The sequence below is a fragment of the Remersonia thermophila genome, chromosome 1 (assembly GCF_042764415.1).
Source record: "Remersonia thermophila strain ATCC 22073 chromosome 1, whole genome shotgun sequence".
NCBI lineage: Eukaryota > Fungi > Ascomycota > Sordariomycetes > Sordariales > Chaetomiaceae > Remersonia > Remersonia thermophila.
In genome coordinates, this window is record NC_092217.1 from 2,864,688 (window position 1) to 2,883,717 (window position 19,030).

Below are 19,030 nucleotides of genomic sequence, written 5' to 3' on the forward strand. Positions count from 1 at the left end.
ACGGGAGATGATCACTAACAGGAGTCTAAGGTATTAATTGAGGTAACTAGGTAGTTACCTAGCATTGCAAAAACAACCAATCACTTATGGCTTCCAAGCCAACCAAAACGGCTCTTCACTGTAATTAATAACTAGGTAGTTACTCCTCTACTCCTTGTAACCATAACAACCCAAAGTCAACCAAACCGTCCATCATGCTGGGCGCGGGCGCCTCTCTTCCCAGGGCTGACATTGACATTGACAACTCCAGCTTTCGAATTGTAAAGGTACCTTACAGGAGCAAAATCCCACCCGAGCATCCTCATCCAAGCACCACCATCATCATCATCAACAACAAGAACAGGATGGGACTTGGCTAGCACCATGACAGCCGTGCTGTCTCATCTAAATAAATACCTTGACCCATCCCTCCTTTCCTACAGCCACTTCACTCTCACACACCAGGGTATTCATTACTTCTTCTGCCCCTCCACAAAGTTCAACGCCTCCTCGGTCGGCACGCAGTCGATGGTGCTCGTCTTGTTGTGGAACGTCACGCCGTAGCACTTGTCCGCCACGTGCACAATCTCGGGCCGGAACGTTGTGCAGATGAACTGCGTCTTTTGCTCGCGCGAGATCTCTTGGAGCAGCGACGCCACCGCCGTGCGGTACTGCGCGTCCAGGTTGGCGTCGACCTCGTCAAAAATGACAAACGGAGACGACTCGGCGGCCTGGAGGGCGAAGATGAGGCAGAGGGCGCATAAGCCTGGGGGAGACACCCAGGTTAGCACGGCAAATGAGTGAGAGGGAAAAAAAAAAGGAGCTTACTCTTCTGCCCGCCTGAGAGCTGCTGAATCTTTTGCTGCTCGTCCATGACCTTGGAGTTGAACGACACCGAGATGCCCACCCCCGTGTAGCTCTCCACGCCGCCGGCAGGCTCCTCGTCCGAGTCGTCGCCGCCCTTGTTCCGGCCGCGGTCGGCCTTGCGCTGGATGACGAGCCTGCCGTGTCCCGCGGGGACCAGCTTCTCAAAGATGGTGGAGAACTCGCGCGACACCTGCTTGAAGGTGCGCTCGATGGCCTCGTCCTTTTCTTGATCGAGATGCTCGATGAGCGCCTCGATGGACCTTTGGGACGTGTCGAGCTCCTTGCGCCGCTTGAGCAGCTGGTCGCGCTGGGTGGTGAAGCTGTTGTACTGATCAAACGCCTTCTTGTTGATGTGCTTGTACTTCTTGAGGGCCTCGTTGACCTTCCGAAGGCGAGACTCGATCTGACAAGCAGGCCGCGGGGGGTTCGGGCGGTTAGAAAACAACAAACCGACATGCCAGAGGGGGGGGGGGAAGAAGGCGGCCTCGTTTCTTCTTACCTGCTCGGGCTTCATCTTCTCGTACTTGCCAAACGCCTCCTCGGGCAGGATGCCCAGGTCGCGGATGTTCTTTGCGTACTCGGCCGCCTGGCTCACCAAGCGCGCCCTCGTCTGGACGTTCTTCTCCATCTTCTTTTGGTAGTGCTCGATGCGCTTCTGCAGCTCCTGGATCTGCACCTCCTTCTCGGCCAGGAGCGCCTGGACCTGCGCCAGCTCGCCGCCCACGCTCTCGGCCTTGTGCTCGGTCTCGAGCAGCTGCTGCTCCACCTGCTCCATGATCCTCTGGGCCTTCTTGAGCTCCCGCTGCGCGTCCTTGTAGCCGTCGCTGCCGCCGCCCGTCGAGCTCTCAAAGGCCTGGCTCCGCAGCTGGTCTTGCTGGGGGCGCAGGTGGCTTTGCAGCTCCGTCTCGAGCAGCTTCTTGCGGCCCTCGAGCTCGAAGCGCCGCTTGCTCACCTCCTTGAGCTCGCGCTGCAGCCGGTGCACCTCGGCCGTGAGCTCCTCGAGCTGGCGCTCCTCGCCCGCCGTCAGCGCCTTCTTGAAGTCCTGCGCGAGCTCGGCCTGGTACGCCGTGATGGAGTCGTCCAGGTCCTTGAGGTTGCGCTCCACCTGGGCCTGCCGCTGCAGCGCCGTCTCGAGGTTGTGCCGCTCGCGGTCGAGCTGGGCGTTCTTGGTGCGCAGCTCGGCCTTGAGCGGCTCGAAGCCCATCTCGAACTGGCGCATCTGCTGCTCGAGCTTGTGCTCCTCGCCGCTGGCGGCCGTCACCTTTTGGTCCACCGCCTCCATCTCGCGGCGGATCCGTTCCAGGTCGGCCAGCTGCCGCTCGTACTGGCCGCGCAGGTCGCCGACGCGGCGCACGGCGTCGAGCCGGGACTTGCGCGCGTCGACGTAGCCGCCCGTCATGGCGCCGCGCTTGTTGGTGGTGTCGCCCTCGGGCGTGATGGCGTCGAGGCCGTGCGACCGCGCGTACTGCGACGCGATGGCCAGGTTGGGGCACACGATGGTGCGCCCAAACACCTGCTGGAACGCCTTCTCGTAGCGCGGGTCGAACTCGATCTTGCTGATGAGCGGCTGCGCGTCCGACGCCCGCGGCATCTTGACCTGCCTTGGCCGCAGCTGCTCCAGCGGCATAAAGGTGAGCCGCCCGCTGTACGTCTTGTAGAGGTGGTCCGACAGCATGGTCGCCGTCTGGGCGTTGTCGACGACGTAGTGGAACAGGCTGGCGCCCGCCACCTGCTCGACCGGCAGCTTGTACGCGTCCAGGGGCACGTGCATCAGCTCGGCCAGCGTCCCGTAGGCGCCCGGGATGTCCCGCTCGCGCTTGAGCCGGCGGATCGCGGCGAGACCCTTGGCCGTGGCCGTGTCCATGGCGTGCGACAGGATGGATTCGGCGTGGTCGCGCTCCTGCCGCGTGTTGGTCAGGAGCGACGCGAGCTTGTCCTCCTCGCGCCGGAGCCGCTTCCGCTCCTCGTGCAGCTGCTCCCGGACCTCTTGCGCCTTGGTGAGCCTGTCGGCGAGCGCGGCGCGCTCGCCGCCGTAGCCCTCGATCCTCTGCCGGATGGCGTCGATGGCCCTTTCGAGCTGGGCGATGGACGTCTCGACCTGCTTGACCTGCTCCTTGGCATCCACGGCGTTGGCCTTTTGCACGCCCAGCGACGTCGTGGCGTCTTGGATCTCCTGCTCAAGGAACTTGTCGCGCTCGGCCTTGGTCCGGAACTGCGAGCTCCGCGTCTGCTTGGTGAGCAGGCGGTTCTTGCCGGCGATCGCCTCGTCCCGCTGCTGCTTGATGTCCGCCTCCTCGCGCCTTGCCTGGTCGTACTCGGGGGTGATCCGGGCCAGCTCCGCCTCGGCGGCCTGGATCTTGCGCGTCACCTCGTGGAGCTCGGCCTCCTGCCGGCGCTGCACCTGCTCGCGGGCGTGCCGCGTCTCGTCCAGGTGCTGGGCCTTGAGCTCGGCCTTGGCGCGGGCCCTCGCGGCGTCCTTGCGGTCCTCGTCGAGCTGCCGCCGCTCCATGGCCAGCAGGTCCAGCGTCTGCTTGAGCTCGTGGGATCGCTGCTCGAGCGCGCCCATGTCCTTTTCCATCCTTTGGAGCTCGGCGCGGTCCTTGGTGGAGGCGCCGGCGCCGTCCTGGCGCTGCTCTTCGAGCTGCTCGAGCGCCTCGTTGTTGGACGCCTGCAGGCGGTGCCAGTGGGCGTACTCGAGGCAGCGGCGCTCCCTGTCCTTGTCCTGGAAGTCGCGCAGCTCGTCCTTCTCCTCCTCGAGCTCTTTGAGGCGCTCCTCGATGTAGGCCAGCGTCTCGTCGATCTTTTCGCGCTTGCTGTTGGTCTCGGCCATGATCTTGAGCGACTGTATCCTGCGGTCGTCGTACGTGTTGGTGCCGGCGATCTCCTTGAGCAGGTTGAGGCGTTCCGACTCCTTCATGTTGGTGATGGCGGCGATGCGGCCCTGGGGCACAATGTAAAAGGGGTTCTCCTTGGCGAAGCCGGCCGTCTCGAGGATCTTGAGCACGTCGGCGCGGGTTTGGACCTTGCGGTCGACCGAGTACTCGTCCTTCTTGGGGCCGATGGTGCGGCGGATGACGACCTCGTCGCCGGGTTCGCTGAAGCGCTTGTCGGTGTTGTCGAAGATGATCTCGACGTAGGCGGACATGACGGCGGACCCGGACCCTTCGTGGAGAAGGGCCTGCCGCTCCTCGCGGCTCAGGTTGGTGTAGGCATCGCTGAGGACGAAGCGGATGGCGGCGAAGAAGTTGCTCTTGCCGGAGCCGTTGCGGCCGACGATGACGTTTGTCCCCGGGGAGAAGGGCTCGATGACTGTTTGGTCCTTGTAGCTGCACGAGGGGGGGGAGCCGGGGGGGAAGCGTTGCGTCACGGCGTGTCAGCGAGGCTTGTTTCCTTCACACTCTCTCCCTCTCTGGAAGCGTGTTCATGGGGTCCGACGAGAACGAGGCGGCTGCTACAACACCTTTTAAAGCCCTGAATAATGATTTGCTTGATGTGCATCTTGGGCGTGTTGCACCCACTCGCCTCGAGGGGTCGAGCAAGGGATCGAGATGCAATCGAGATGCAATCGAGATGCTGTTGCCGTTGCCGTTGCTGAGGCTGATGCCGTGGCTGTCGCTGTTGGGACTTGCTAAGGCCGGCGCCGCGGGGGGTGGTGGTGCATGGGATGGATTCAGGATCGCCGAGCTGGGGATTGCGGTTTGGCGAGATGAAGGTCGAGCTCGGGTGTGGTTGGGTCCCAGGGTGCTCGCTCGGTCCAGGTTTCGGGTGGGTATCCTCGAGTGTTGATGTTGTGGTGGTGGTGGTGGTGGTGGTGGTGGTGGTCCGAGCCCAACACAAATCCTCATTCAATCTCTCGTCGGATCGCGATCCATGTTGGCGGGTCCTTTTGGAAACGCGTCTCGGTATGGTTTCGCGCGCGCGGCCTGGGGCTGGCTCTGCGCGCGACCCCCCCCCCCCCCCCCCAGCTTGGACCACCTGTTCCCGCACGTGATTTGAGCAGCCGGGATCGGGATTGGTTGGTGCCAGCCTGTGCAACCCGTTTGATGCAACTCGCTTGGGAGCAACCCAGTGGAGCCCGACAGCCCACGGTCCCGTACGGAACCCGCAGGGTTGGCATCACCTCATTCCCTCTGCATTCTTTCGGCTGGGCGCCATGTTCCGCATTCCGAGACACGCTGCCACCCTCCTCGAAGACGCCCCAGGTGGAACCATCCTCGCGAGGTCGACGCTACGCGGATTGCGAGCTGGCTGGGGGGGGATGGAGGGGTTTCTTCAACACCTCGCAGCCCTGATGATACATAGTACATAGTAGTTCACTATCATCTTGCCAAATCAAAGCTCCTGATGAACTTGGAGACAGCCGAAGGGCTGTCGATCCCGGGGCAGGCTCAGGTCCGTTTGACATGGGCACGGCCCAGACCTGCGCAGGCGGCCAGGGTCCCCTTCTTGGGCGGACGGGCTGAGGAGTTCAAGCCACAACCGCCGCTTAACTGCATCTGTTCTCCTGCTGCCCAGCTGGGAAGAAGAGCTGAGATCTGGCCAGCTTGTCCCTTGCAGCCCGTGAAACCGGCGGCCTTTTGCAGACCGAAGCTTTGGGTTATCATCGGCTTGCCTGCCACCGAGTTCCCGTCGCGCACGCCTCCTCTGCTGGGTTCCTTACACAGCACGCAGGATCCTTCTCTTCTTTTGTCTGCCAAGCGGAGGGGGAGCCAGGACAACGTCAGCGTCTAGGTGACGAGAGAGGGAGAGGGCGCGTCTCCCCGCCATGTCAGCATCCGGGGTTCCGCTCGCTGAGACAAAAGCGAAGAGACCCGCCAGATCCGTAGATCCTGCCGTTCCAGGGCGACATCTCCGGCTTCAACCAAGCCGTCCCGCGAACCGCGTTTGCAAAGAAGGCGGCGATGCAGCGAGCGAAGCAGAACCATGACAGCACACACACTCAACCGCCCATCAAGCAATGATGACGCCGAGAGGGTGGTCCAGCTGCTGCCGCAGCTGCCGTAACCTTGCATGTCAGCCAACCTTGGCCCGAGGGGACGGCATCTTCCTATCCACCATGCAGCCCGGCTGTAACATTGTGAATTTTCATGGCTCGGACCGCGCTGCAGAGGACACCCTAACCTGACGCGGGCAGTCCAGCAGTCCAACAACTTCCACCATGGAAATCCATCCCATGTTCCAAGCGGGTGGGTTGTGTTAAGCAACAGGAAACCATCAAGACATGATGCCAAGCCGGGCCGGGCAAGGAATGGATTCTTGTCCAGTCGAGGCTGCCTGCTGCTTGGTGACGCGCGAAGCGAGATCAGGCACACTGTGCAGCGTAGGTAGCGTATGGAGTGTACACGAAAGTGCAGAGAGACGTAACAGAAGAAGAAGAGAAAAAAAAAAGAAGAGGGAGAGATAGAGAAGAAGAAAAAAAATAGCAAAAAAAATCCCGACAGGCCCGTTTTTTCCTCGATGCGCGCCCAGTGGATCGAGGTTGCGACTTCCACGATTCGTCGCTGTCATCATTTTTGGGATCCGCGACTGGGGCACGGGGGCCGACAGGGATGCAGGGATGGAAGGCGCTAAAATCGGGGAGGAGCTGGAGCTTTGTGTGTATAAATTTGCCTAGTCTGTTAAGTAGAACGGCATCCCCCACAACAACTCGAGCTCGCTCCCGCTCTGCTGTGCACACACCCCCGCCCTTCCTTGTTGCCGGCCAGCCCGGTTACACCTGGCAACAGCTGTTGCATACCCAACGTCGCTCCCACCACACACACTTACACACCTTAATCCCACCTCACTTACACCTCGGGCACTTACACACCTACTTGGCTCTCACCTGGCCTCTTCACCGTGCCGACTGGAGGAAGCTTCTTTGTTGGACTTCCTTTTCTTTTCTTTGTTCTCGACTGACCTGACCCACCGCGGGTTTGCATTGCACCGGGACTTGGGCATCCTTCCTCTACCAGCTGTCAGGTATGTCCGACTGTCGTCCCTGCGAACCTCTCCCCCCCTCCCTCCAATACAATACACCCGACCCTGTGACGATCATGACGCGTCAATACCTCCATACCTTACCGTATCAACCCTTGCACATCAACATCAGTCGAACCGAGCAAACAACAACACACGTGCACATTCTCTTCCTCCCTCCCTCCATTTTTGTCATCCTTTCTTTTTCTGTTCTTCTCACCACCTCTCCCAACCGCAACCCCATTTTGACATGTTTCTTTCATTCTAGCACACGAAACATAAAGAAAACCTCTCCTGCTTTCAACCGCTCTCGGGGTCGGTCTCAGCCTCGTACTCTGGAACAAACCGCAGCCCCTCCCCAAGCCAGCCTTCGGCTGAATTACAGACCTGAGGTGTGTGTTACACATGCGATCTTTGTTCGATGTATACACAACCCCAACCCTTGGCCATCACAGATACACATACACACACTCTCTCCCATTCAGGAAGTCTGTTTTGAAATCATAATTCTGTCCCTTTAGGTCGCGTTGGCTTGGGATCCGAGTCATGGCATTTCACACACTTCTCCAAACCAAGCCATTTGTTGTTGTTGTTTTTTTATCCGACTACCCCGCGATTCGTTTCTTCGACTTTGTCGACTTGACTCTCGCATTACCCACCCATCCAAAACATTCCCTCACAACATTGTCAAACGAAATCACCAGCTAACGAAACTTCAACCCCAGTACCACCGATGGTCTTCATTCTCTAGCCTTTCTCAGAATTCGTTGACATGAACCAAGCATGGCGTCTCGGTGAGTCGAATCGGCCCTCGCGTCTCCTTTCCGTGAATGCTTTTCGCTAATTCTCAATCCCAGGCTCGACCGGCTTGTTACGTAGGTTTCCCTGCGTCTGCCCTCGGACAAGACCGAGGGGAAACGATTACGTCGTACTGACTTGTGCCGCAGCATCCTCGAAACGGGCAGCACCCGACTGATCCGGGAGACGGCTGTCAACCAACTGGCCGACTGGCAGAAGCAACACCCCGATGAGCTCTTCAACCTCTTGACCCGCGTGGTCCCTTACCTGCGCCACAAGGACTGGGAAACTAGGAGTACCGCTGCTAAGGCCATCGGTAAAATCATTGAGAATGCGCCCCTCTACGACCCGAACGCCGAGGGTGCCTCTCCGTCCCAGGAGCCCGAGCCCGAAAATGGCTTGGTCAAGAAGGAGGAGGATCAGATGATCCTGGATCAAGACGAGCTCTTTAGCCTCGAGACCCTCGACGTCGCCTCCATCCTGCGCTACGGTCGCCCGCTGCTCCGCGGCGGCACCGTCGACCTTGCCGTCGCCGGCCTCGACCCCCAGAAGCGCCTGGCCCACCAGAAAAAGACCCTCAACGGCCGCCTCGGTCTCCTTGGCCGCGTCTTCGAGGACGAGGAGATGCCCGTGATCCCCGAGCATGTTGCCAGCCCGGGCACCCCGCAGGAAGCCGCCTCCACCAACGGCCACGGGCGGCTGGACAGCAACGGGAACGACAGCCAAGGCCACGCCCTCGACGAAAGCAAGCTGAGCACGCGCCAGCTGAACGTGCTCAAGCGGAAGCGGAAGCGGGAGGCGCAGAAGGCCGCCCAGGGTAAGAGCGGGTTTGGCGATCTGACGCTGCGCCGGACGACGACGGCGGGCTCGGACCTCGACGGGGACACCCCCATGCCCGACGCCGACGCGAAAAAGACCAACAAGATGGCCGACTACTTCAGCCTCGACCGGCCCTCGGACGTGGACGAGGACACCAAGGTGGTGTCCGAGTTCAAGGGCCCTCTCCTCCCCATCAAGTCCGAGATCGAGGCCGACGAGAGCATGGAGGGCGCCGAGTGGCCGTACGAGCGCCTCTGCGACTTCCTCAAGATCGACCTGTTCGACCCGCAGTGGGAGACGCGCCACGGCGCCGCGATGGGCCTGCGGGAAATCATGCGGGTGCACGGCGCCGGCGCCGGGCGGCGGAAAGGCCGCCCCCGCCCGGAAAACGACCGCCTCAACCGCCAGTGGCTCGACGACCTCGCCTGCCGCCTCTGCTGCGTTCTCATGCTCGACAAGTTCACCGACTACAGCTCCGACACGTCGGTGGCGCCCATCCGGGAGTCGGTCGGCCAGACCCTCGGCGCCGTCCTCCGCCACGTCCCGGCCGAGTCGGTCCACGCCATCTACCGCCTGCTCTACCGCATGGTGATGCAGGAGGACCTGCAGCTGGAGCACAACGTGTGGGCCGTCTGCCACGGCGGCATGGTCGGCCTGCGGTACGTGGTCGCCGTGCGCAAGGACCTCCTCCTCCAGGATAGCGACATGATCGACGGCGTTATCCGCGCCGTCATGAAGGGCCTGGGCGACATCGACGACGACGTGCGCTCCGTCAGCGCCGCGACCCTGATCCCCATGGCCAAGGAGTTTGTCATGATGCGCCGGAGCGCGCTCGACGGCCTCATCGACATCGTCTGGGACAGCCTGTCCAACCTGGGCGACGACCTGAGCGCCTCGACCGGCAAGATCATGGACCTGCTCGCCACCCTCTGCAGCTTCCCCGAGGTCCTCGAGGCCATGAAGCTCTCGGCCTCGCAGGACGAGGAGCGGTCGTTTACCCTGCTCGTCCCGCGCCTCTACCCCTTCCTGCGCCACACCATCACGTCGGTGCGCCTGGCCGTGCTCAAGGCCCTCATGACGTTTGCCAACCTCGGGGGCGAAACGGCCCAGGGCTGGCTCGGCGGCAGGATCCTGCGCCTCGTCTTCCAGAACATCGTGGTGGAGCGCGACCAAGACACGCTCAACATGTCGATGGAGCTTTGGTCCGCCCTGGTGCGCAACCTCGCCAAGGACCCCGCCGTCCTGGCCGACGAGTTCGCTCCTCACATGGAGCCGCTCATGCAGCTGGCGCTCCACCCCATCGGCGTCCCCCGCCATCCCATCCCCATGAACGGAGCCCTCTTCCAGAAGCCGTCGGGCGGAACCTACGCCGTCCCCGGCGCCGCCCAGGGATCGGCCCGGAAATCGACGCCGCCCGAGGCCGAGCGCTCCACGAAGCGCCGGAGGAAGTCCACCAAGGTCGAGGAAAGCTCGGCTCCGACGCACGGCCACGACGTCGACGGCCACATGATGCAGGGCGACGTCGAGCTCGTGGGCATGGACGTCTTGGTGCGCTCGCGCGTCTCGTCCGCCAAGGCCATGGGCCTCATCATGTCCCTTCTCCCGCCGGCCCAGCTCGCCGCGTACGACGGCCTGGTCCTGCAGGGCCTCGCCTCCCCGTACGCGTCGACGCAGCTGTCGGCGGCCATGATCATCGACGAGTACGCCAAGCACTGCGCCGCGGTCGAGGCCCCCGCGCGCTTCATCCAGCCCCTGCAGCGCATCATCGACGAGGAGCGGCCGTCGCACTACCGCGACCTGGTGAGCTTCGTGCAGCGGGTGCGCGCCCAGTCGCTGGCGCTCATCAACCTGTTCCGCGACCACGGAAAGGTGCCCGCCCACAAGCTGCCCACGCTGGCCGTCGTGGTGCAGGGCGAGCCCGAGGCCGGCCCCGGCGCCTTCTCGGTCGCCAACGCCGAGAAGGTGGTGGGCGACGACTTCGACAAGCTCAAAAAGGCCATGGCTCCGGGCCAGCGGCTGATCGCGCTGCCCCAGCTCAACGAGGCCCGCGACGGCGCCGTCCAGGCCATCGAGGAAGCCAAGGCGGCCAAGGAGGCCCGCGACGCCCGCATCCGCGCCGCCGCGGCCTGCGCCCTGGTGGCCATGAAGGTGCTGCCCAAGAAGCCGAGCCCCCTCATCAAGGCCATCATGGACAGCATCAAGGCCGAGGAGAACCAGGAGCTGCAGGGCCGGTCGGCCGCGACCATCGCCCGCCTCGTCCAGCTCTTCACCGAGTCGGGCCGCCGCGGCCCCGCCGACAAGATGGTGGCGAACCTGGTCAAGTTCTCGTGCGTCGAGGTCGCCGAGACCCCCGAGTTCCCCAACCACGCCCACAAGACGGACGTCATCCTCTCGATGCAGAAGGAGGAGGACCGCGTCGATCATCCCGACGCGGCCAAGTTTGCCCGCGAGGCCAAGGCGGCCCGCATCACGCGGCGCGGCGCCAAGCAGGCCCTCGAGATCCTCTCGCAAAACTTTGGCCCCGAGCTCCTGGAGCGCGTGCCTAGCCTGCGCGCCTTCATGGAGGAGCCGCTGGCCAAGGCCTTCTCGGGCGACCTGCCGGCCGAGGCCCGCGACCCGGAGAAGGCGTTCGGCCAGGAGATCGTCGACGCCATGTCGGTCATCCGCACCATGACGCCGACGCTCCACGCCGCTCTGCACCCGTTCGTCATGCGCCAGGTGCCGCTGGTCATCAAGGCGCTCCGGTCGGACCTGTCCGTCTTCCGCTACATGGCGGCCAAGTGCCTGGCGACCATCTGCAGCGTCATCACGGTCGACGGCATGACGGCCCTGGTCGAGCAGGTGCTCCCGTCCATCAACAACCCCCTCGACCTCCGCGTGCGCCAGGGCGCCATCGAGGCCGTCTACCATCTCATCGCCGTCATGGGCGACGCCATCCTGCCCTACGTCATCTTCCTCATCGTGCCCGTGCTCGGCCGCATGAGCGACTCGGACAACGAGATCCGGCTCATCGCGACCACGTCGTTCGCGACGCTCGTCAAGCTGGTGCCTCTCGAGGCCGGCATCCCCGACCCCCCGGGCCTGTCGGAGGAGCTGCTGCGCGGCCGCGACCGCGAGCGCACCTTTATCGCCCAGCTCCTGGATCCCAAGAAGGTGGAGCCGTTCCAGATCCCCGTCGCCATCAAGGCGGAGCTCCGTTCGTACCAGCAGGAGGGCGTCAACTGGCTGCACTTCCTCAACAAGTACCACCTCCACGGCATCCTCTGCGACGACATGGGCCTCGGCAAGACGCTGCAGACCCTCTGCATCGTGGCCAGCGACCACCACCAGCGCGCCGAGGAGTTTGCGCGCACCGGCGCGCCCGACATGCGCCGCCTGCCCTCGCTCATCGTCTGCCCGCCCACGCTGTCGGGCCACTGGCAGCAGGAGATCAAGACGTACGCGCCGTTCCTGAGCGTCACGGCCTACGTGGGCGCCCCCGCGGAGCGCAAGAGCATGAAGGACCAGCTCGACAAGACGGACATTGTCATCACGTCGTACGACGTCTGCCGCAACGACATTGACGTGATGGAGCGGTACAGCTGGAACTACATCGTGCTCGACGAGGGCCATCTCATCAAGAACCCGCGGGCCAAGATCACGCTCGCCGTCAAGCGGCTCAAGAGCAACCACCGGCTCATCCTGACGGGCACGCCGATCCAGAACAACGTGCTCGAGCTCTGGTCGCTCTTTGACTTTTTGATGCCCGGCTTCCTGGGCGCCGAAAAGGTCTTCATGGACCGGTTCGCCAAGCCCATCCTCAACAGCCGCTTCAGCAAGGCGTCGTCCAAGGAGCAAGAAGCCGGCGCCCTGGCCATCGAGGCGCTGCACAAGCAGGTCCTGCCGTTCCTGCTGCGCCGCCTCAAGGAGGAGGTGCTCAACGACCTGCCGCCCAAGATCCTGCAAAACTACTACTGCGACCTCAGCGAGCTGCAGAAGAAGCTCTTTGAGGACTTTACCAAGCGCGAGGGCAAAAAGATCTCGGAGCAGGCCGGCCTCGAGGACAAGGAGGCCAAGCAGCACATCTTCCAAGCGCTGCAGTACATGCGCAAGCTGTGCAACTCGCCCGCCCTGGTCATGAAGCCCGGCCACCGCGCCTACGAGGACACGCAGCGCTTCCTGGCCAAGCAGGGGACCAGCCTCGAGGACCCGGCGCACGCGCCCAAGCTCGGGGCCCTCCGCGACCTGCTCGTGGAGTGCGGCATCGGCACCGAAGGCCAGGACGCCTCGGACCCGCTGTACGCGCCCATCAAGCCCCACCGCGCGCTCATCTTTTGCCAGATGAAGGAGATGCTCGACATGGTGCAGAACACGGTGCTCAAGACGATGCTGCCGTCGGTGCAGTACCTGCGCCTGGACGGCTCCGTCGAGGCCAACCGGCGCCAGGACATTGTCAACAAGTTCAACAGCGACCCGTCGTACGACGTGCTGCTGCTGACCACGTCGGTCGGCGGCCTGGGCCTGAACCTCACGGGCGCCGACACGGTCATCTTTGTCGAGCACGACTGGAACCCGCAGAAGGACCTGCAGGCCATGGACCGCGCCCACCGCATCGGCCAGAAGAAGGTGGTCAACGTGTACCGCCTCATCACGCGCGGCACGCTCGAAGAGAAGATCCTGGGCCTGCAGCGGTTCAAGATCGACGTGGCGAGCACCGTGGTGAACCAGCAGAACGCGGGCCTGGCGACCATGGACACGGATCAGATCCTGGATCTGTTCAGCCTGGGCGAATCCGGGCCCGGCCTGATCACCGACGGCAAGGGCGGGGGTGCCGACAAGAACATGGAAGGCCGCGAGGAGGACATGGTGGACATTGAGACGGGCGACGTGCGCCAGCCGGGCAAGAAGGCCGCTTGGCTGGAGGGCCTGGGAGAGCTGTGGGATAAGGCGCAGTATGAGGAGAGCTTTGATCTGGATGGCTTCTTGAAGACCATGAAGTAATGAGGGGAAGGATATGGGTCTTTTTTTCTTTTTCTTCTTCCTCCCCCCTCCCCCTCTCTGGTTTTTTTTCCCTTTGAAGGTTGTGGGGGTATGGCTGGCGCCAAATGGGTTTGTGGACTTGCTTCTGGAAGGGAGGGCGTTGAGACATGGGCGAACAAAACAACATGCAGAAAGCCTGCTGGGAGGGAGGCGATGAGGCGCGCGTGGATTGCGTTGGATTGTGTCCTGGCATCATGTAACTACCAACTACCTGTAGAGTAAACTCACTGGATGGACGATGGGGCCGGTCGCTCTGGGGGCGGCCAAAACGCCAACCGCTAGCAAGACACCAGCCACAAGAACCAAATCAAACAATGACAAGCTCTCTTCACCATTGCTTCTGTCTCTCTCTCTCTCTCTCTCTCTCTCTCTCTCTCTCTCTCCTTGCCGTGCCGTGCCGTGCCGCATTGCGCTGGAGGTTCCATCGTTCAGGGGCTTCAAGACCATCTTCTCCACAGTGGTGACGACTGCGTCGGAGCGTCGGAGCGTGATGACGTCAGCTCCCGTCCAAGGGTGCAAAGCGCTGGCGTTGATGGGAGGGGAAATCCAAGCCCAAACAGGGCACCAAGGCGACCTGAACCATGCATATAGTGCATAACCTGCAGGAGAAGAATGAGGCTGCTTGGAACTGGGAATGGTGAGTAAGAACAGCAAAAGACGCAATTGACCTTTTTTTTTTTTTTTCTTTATGTCTTTTCTTTTCTCCAACGGTCAAAGCGTGTACCCGTGACGTTGTGCTGTTGGTGATGGTTTAATACATCTTACATCCACAAAGTGCGAGGAGACGTGTAAGTGGCACACTCATCACCTCTCTGTTGAGACAACCCCCTTGGTCTATCTTGGTCCTGACATCTCTCGTCGCTTGAAAGCTACAGCATCTACGGATTTTGTCAGAAAGAACCCGTTCTCGTTCTCGTGTTCTTTCGTTTCGCAACAACGCCGCTCTAGGCCTTCCTTTGGACGCTTGCTGTGCCTCTATGATACAGGAAGGACAGCCAACTTGAGTTGTCTCTGAGGACTCGGGTCATCACGACACCTACAGAACGCGCCTCTGCTGGGACTTGGTCCTACAGATAAAAAAGTTCTTCAGCAACGAAAAGGAGAGAAACCATGGCCCACCACATCCCCTTCAAATCCCTCTCCGCCCTCTCCTGGGAAACCGACATCGCGCCGTACCTCGACGACAGCGATCCCTCCTCCTCCTCCTCCTCCTCCTCCTCCTCCTCCTCCTCTTCCCAAGGGCTCGCCGCCCTGTTGACCGCCACCTTCGCTGACGCCGCCGTCCTGGTGGACTCGATCCCCTCTTCTGCTTCGGCCTCTTGGCCGTCGTCCGGGACAAACCCGCAACAGCGACGGCATCCGAGCAAGACCCGCGCCCGCTCCAAGACCGACTCGGCGGCCGGGCCCCCTCCGACGCCGCCGTCGCTTCCGTCGTCGAGGCAGGGTCCCGGGGGTGGAGAGGAGGGCAAGGCGGAGCGGGAGGCCGCCGTGGCCAAGCTGCGCTCCGAGTGGAAGGAGGTGACGCATGCGAACGCGCGCGGGATTTCCGTGTACAAGATGAGCGCGAAGGACGGGAAGGGGGCGTGGTTTGCGAGGAGGAGCTTGCACCTCGGCGGCGGCAAGGAGGGCGGGTTTGAGAAGTGGTGAGTTGTTTGCTTTTTTTGGAGGGAAGGGGGTGCTCTTTTGCTTGACTGCCGCGTTGATCCATGTGTCGCCGGGGGCCTCATCAGACTGACGTGAAGCGCCTGGCGCGTCTAGGGAGGCGGCGCTGAGACGCGAGATGCAGGTGACTCTGGAGAGGGTCGAACAAGCGCCTGGCAAGGAGCCGGGGACGGGAAACATCCGTGGGATTGGGGCCGAGAGAAGAGTGGATGGTAGGGCGTGCGACGCTGGAAGCATTGGCTGTGAGTGTTGGCATCTTCTCTTCCTTTGTTTCAACGCCCAGGGCCGGCATCTGGCTGTCAAGATGCCGGCGACAAGACCGAGTGCTAACATGCGCGGGCGCAGTGTACCACGTCTCGGCAAGATTCCCCAGCCCGGCCAGCGCCAGGGACTTTGTCACTCTCATGATGATGCCGCCGGAAGGGAGAGAAGCGATCCAGCCTCGAGCTCCGCGGCAGTTCATGGTCGTTTCTCGGCCCTGCGACCACCCTTCGTGCCCGCCCAGGCCGTCCTTCGTCCGTGGCACGTACGAGTCGGTCGAGCTGATCCGCGAGGTTCCCGTCGAGAGACCTCTCCGCAGGACGCGGTCCTCCGTCGACGTTAGCAGGGAAGATGCGTGGAGAGCGCTGAAGAGCACCGCGGCAGAAGACGCCGAGTCGGAGGGAGAAGGTCTTGTCCATGACGCCGAGATGGCCGTCGAGTGGTTGATGATCACTCGCAGCGACCCTGGCGGAAGCGTGCCGCGATTCATGGTTGAGAAAGGGACGCCGGGTGGGATCGTTGCCGACGCAGACAAGTTCTTGACGTGGTTGTCTTCACTCACCCTGGACGATCTGAAGAAGCCTTGTGAGAGCAAAGAGCGCAGATCGATGCAAGATGCTACGGCCGAAAGGGCTCCCCGTCAACCTCCAGACGGCACGGCGGCGACAAACGACATTGCGGACGGCGATGCCGACGTCTGTCGTGAAGAACCGCCTTCCTCTGGAGCAGCAGGGTCCTCCGCCACGACCGACAGCGAGGGCCACCCCTCATCCGACGATGAGAGCTTCGCCTCGGCCGAGGAGGCCTTCGACGGCACGTACGACGGCCGTGCCCCCGCTGACGATCCCGCCACCTCCTCCGCGTGCCGCTCGGCGACGCCATCCCTCATGCTTTCCTCCACGTACACGGCCACCACGGCGTCCTCTGCTACCCCCATCGCCACCGCGGCAACCACCACGGCAGCCCGTCTCGCCCGCGCGCACGCGCGCCACGAGAAGGAGCTGCGCAAGCTGCGCGAGCGTATGCGCAAGGCGCAGGAGAAGGCCGAGAAGCGCGCCCAGGCTCGCAAGCAAAAGCACGCCGAAAAGCATGACAAGGCTCAAGCCAAGAAAGGGGGCCAGGAGAAGGCAGCAGGAGAGGACTCCGAGGCCGACGCCGCCTGGGCCCGGATCCGGGAAAAGCACGCCCGCGCGGTGGCCCGGCAAGAGGACAAGTTTCGCCGCGAGACGGAACGACTGCTTCTCCCGCTGGCAAGCACGCAGACGGACAAGGGCAAGCACAAGGACAGCAAGTCGGCCAACACCCGTAACAACAACACGGGAAAGCCTGGTGTGGCATCGGCATCGGCATCAACGACGGAGGAGGAGGAGGAGGCGGCGGCGGCGGCGGCGGCGGCGACAGCAGCAGCAGCAGCAACAGCAGCAGCAACGACAGAGGGACCAGCGGGAACGTCAACTCCGACACTGGCAGAAGCAGCAGCGATAGTCGTTGCCGCCGCGCAGAGGGAGCGGAACTGGGCGCGGGCCGAACGCGACGCGGCGCGCAGGGAGGCAGACATGCTCCGGGAGCGGGTTGGGGAACTGCAGGCGCAAAACACGATGCTGGTGGCCAAGCTGGGGAAGCTGGTGCTATCGGAAGGGATGGATGTTGACGCCTTGTTCGGGGATGGAGGGAAGCGAAGGGGGTTGGTACCATCCGAGCCTCTCTGACGACATGGCGGCGAGGGTGGAGCTGTGTGTGTTGAGGCTTTTTGTTGCAACGTCTCTTGCCGCTCATGTCCCTACTCTGGATATGCCCTCTGCACGAGGCTGTACACTCCGTTGAAGCCTCCCAACGAAAAGAAACAAAGCATTAGCAATCAAATGTACAGTTAGCCCAGCCCAAGCTGGGGGGGGGGGGGGGGGACACACCTCCCGCGCCCAGCTCGTGACAGCAACCCCCCTTTTGTCTACATCAACGCCTTCCGCTCCGATGCCCATCGCCCCCCGAGCCCTTGTTCCGCGCGCTTCCGTCCACCACCACCGGCGCCGCCTCCCTCTGCCTCCTCCCGCCGCTCCCGTCCACAATCACCGGCGGCTCCTCTCTCGCCTTCTTGCGCTTCTCCCCCCCTCCGCTCTCAGGCCCCGCCACCCTGCCGCCCGAGGCACCCGATCCGCCCATCGGCGAGGAAGCAACCTTGGCCGCCTTCTTCCTCGACGCACCGCCCGCGCCACCGCTTCCTGGCCTCTGCTGCTGGCGCGATCGGCTCCCGCCGCCTCCGCGATCGCCGCCCTCCTCGGCGCCCAGCACCTTTGCCCGTAGCGCGACGGCGCCGCTGCCGACCTCCCTTCCGTCCAGGGCCTTCGCCGCGGCACGCGCCATCTCGGCAGAGGCGAAGGTGACGTAGGCCGCGCCGCGGGAGCGGCCGCTGTTGTTCGTCGGCAGGCGGACCTTGTCGACCGCGTCGGCGGCCGCGGCGGCGTGGCGGGCGAGGAGGGACAAGACGGCCGGCTCGGAGCGGCGGTCGCGCGGGAGGTGGAGGAGGAGGAGCTCGCGTCCCTGCGGGCGCTCCTGGGGCTGCTCGGGCTTGGCCGGGTGGTAGGCGTCGGCGCCCAAGCTCAGGGCGGAGAAGCGGGCTGAAAAGTAGCCCACGTCTGCGCCGTACGCGGTGGTTTCGGAGGCGAGGGGTGGTTGTTGGGCAAAGACGGCGTAGGGGCCGTGCCCGGCGTCGTAGGCGCTCTCCGTGGCGTAGCACGCCGAGGGCGGATCCAGCTGGAATGCAACGGAGGGAGAAGATGGCGCCAGCGACGCCACCGGCCCTGCCAAGGACGAGTACATCACGGGCTGGGGAGCCCCCGCCGCCGTGGTCAGCATCCAGTCCTGGCTTGCCGTGGTCACCGCGTACGCCCTCGGGCTTGAGGTTGCGACGGCCAGGGCCTGGCAACCGTCAGGTAGGAAGCAGCGCGGCGTGGCATAGCCCCACGGATCCATCTGGGAGAGAGCGTTGAAAGCCGGGCTGGCGCCCTGGGCGAACGCGAACGGGTGACCGCCGCCGCCAGCGGCCTCGATCGCGAAGTCGTCATCCTCCGGAACCAGCCTGCCCTCTTCGCCCCGCAGGATGCTCACCGCGTGGTAATCGGTGGGTTGCAGCTTGACGACGGTAGGCTGGGTCAGGTTCCGCGCGTCTGCCTGAAGGGCTCTGTATTCGAGCGTGTTGCCGTCGAGGAACTCTGTCGCGCACGGATCGTCAGAGGGTTGCCGGACCCCAACAACACCAGACCACCCCGAACGTCTCTTACTGAATGCCTTCTCAAAGTTGGTCCTCCCTCGCACCCTCACAAACCCAGATGTTGGCGGATAGACCTCGGCGTGATCCACCTCGCACGCCTGGGACGCAAACGCCTTCAGATCTTTCCATGTTGTCTTATGAGCGAGCTGTGTGCACGGCGGTAGCAGTTAGCCGCTGGAGGGGCCCCGGAGCAAGCTTCAGAGAGGGGGAGGGGGTTCCTACATTGGCCACCAGAATGTAGTACAAGCCGGTCTCGGGTCCTGGCTTTACGGTGAAAGCCTGCAACGTCTTCGCGTGTGACTCTCTTCGATACATGGTGGGAGGTCTCGGATGGTTGCCCGAGCGGAGGAATGATGAACCGGGTCAAGGCCACAACAACAACAACAGCAACAACAACAA

General features: G+C 63.0%; 4 protein-coding genes across 4 annotated transcripts; 2 read left to right on the forward strand and 2 right to left on the reverse strand.

Annotated features, from left to right (window-relative positions):
- Window positions 1-452: 452 nt before the first annotated feature.
- VTJ83DRAFT_812 (uncharacterized protein) lies at window positions 453-4,344 on the reverse strand (the record flags this gene model as incomplete). Its single annotated transcript, XM_071014497.1, has 4 exons — window positions 453-745; window positions 808-1,249; window positions 1,346-4,172; window positions 4,307-4,344. The coding sequence occupies 4 exons, from the start codon at window positions 4,342-4,344 to the stop codon at window positions 453-455; spliced, it is 3,600 nt and encodes a 1,199-aa protein (XP_070870165.1).
- Window positions 4,345-7,587: 3,243 nt separating this feature from the next.
- On the forward strand, window positions 7,588-13,401 carry VTJ83DRAFT_813 (uncharacterized protein; the record flags this gene model as incomplete). The annotated part of the gene is made up of 3 exons (XM_071014498.1): window positions 7,588-7,598; window positions 7,662-7,679; window positions 7,752-13,401. The coding sequence occupies 3 exons, from the start codon at window positions 7,588-7,590 to the stop codon at window positions 13,399-13,401; spliced, it is 5,679 nt and encodes a 1,892-aa protein (XP_070870166.1).
- Window positions 13,402-14,550: 1,149 nt separating this feature from the next.
- On the forward strand, window positions 14,551-17,072 carry VTJ83DRAFT_814 (uncharacterized protein; the record flags this gene model as incomplete). Its single annotated transcript, XM_071014499.1, has 3 exons — window positions 14,551-15,083; window positions 15,199-15,344; window positions 15,448-17,072. 3 exons carry the CDS (start codon window positions 14,551-14,553, stop codon window positions 17,070-17,072), a joined length of 2,304 nt encoding a protein of 767 aa, XP_070870167.1.
- Window positions 17,073-17,316: 244 nt separating this feature from the next.
- On the reverse strand, window positions 17,317-18,946 carry VTJ83DRAFT_815 (uncharacterized protein; the record flags this gene model as incomplete). Its single annotated transcript, XM_071014500.1, has 3 exons — window positions 17,317-18,572; window positions 18,642-18,777; window positions 18,854-18,946. The coding sequence occupies 3 exons, from the start codon at window positions 18,944-18,946 to the stop codon at window positions 17,317-17,319; spliced, it is 1,485 nt and encodes a 494-aa protein (XP_070870168.1).
- Between the last annotated feature and the right edge of the window lie 84 nt (window positions 18,947-19,030).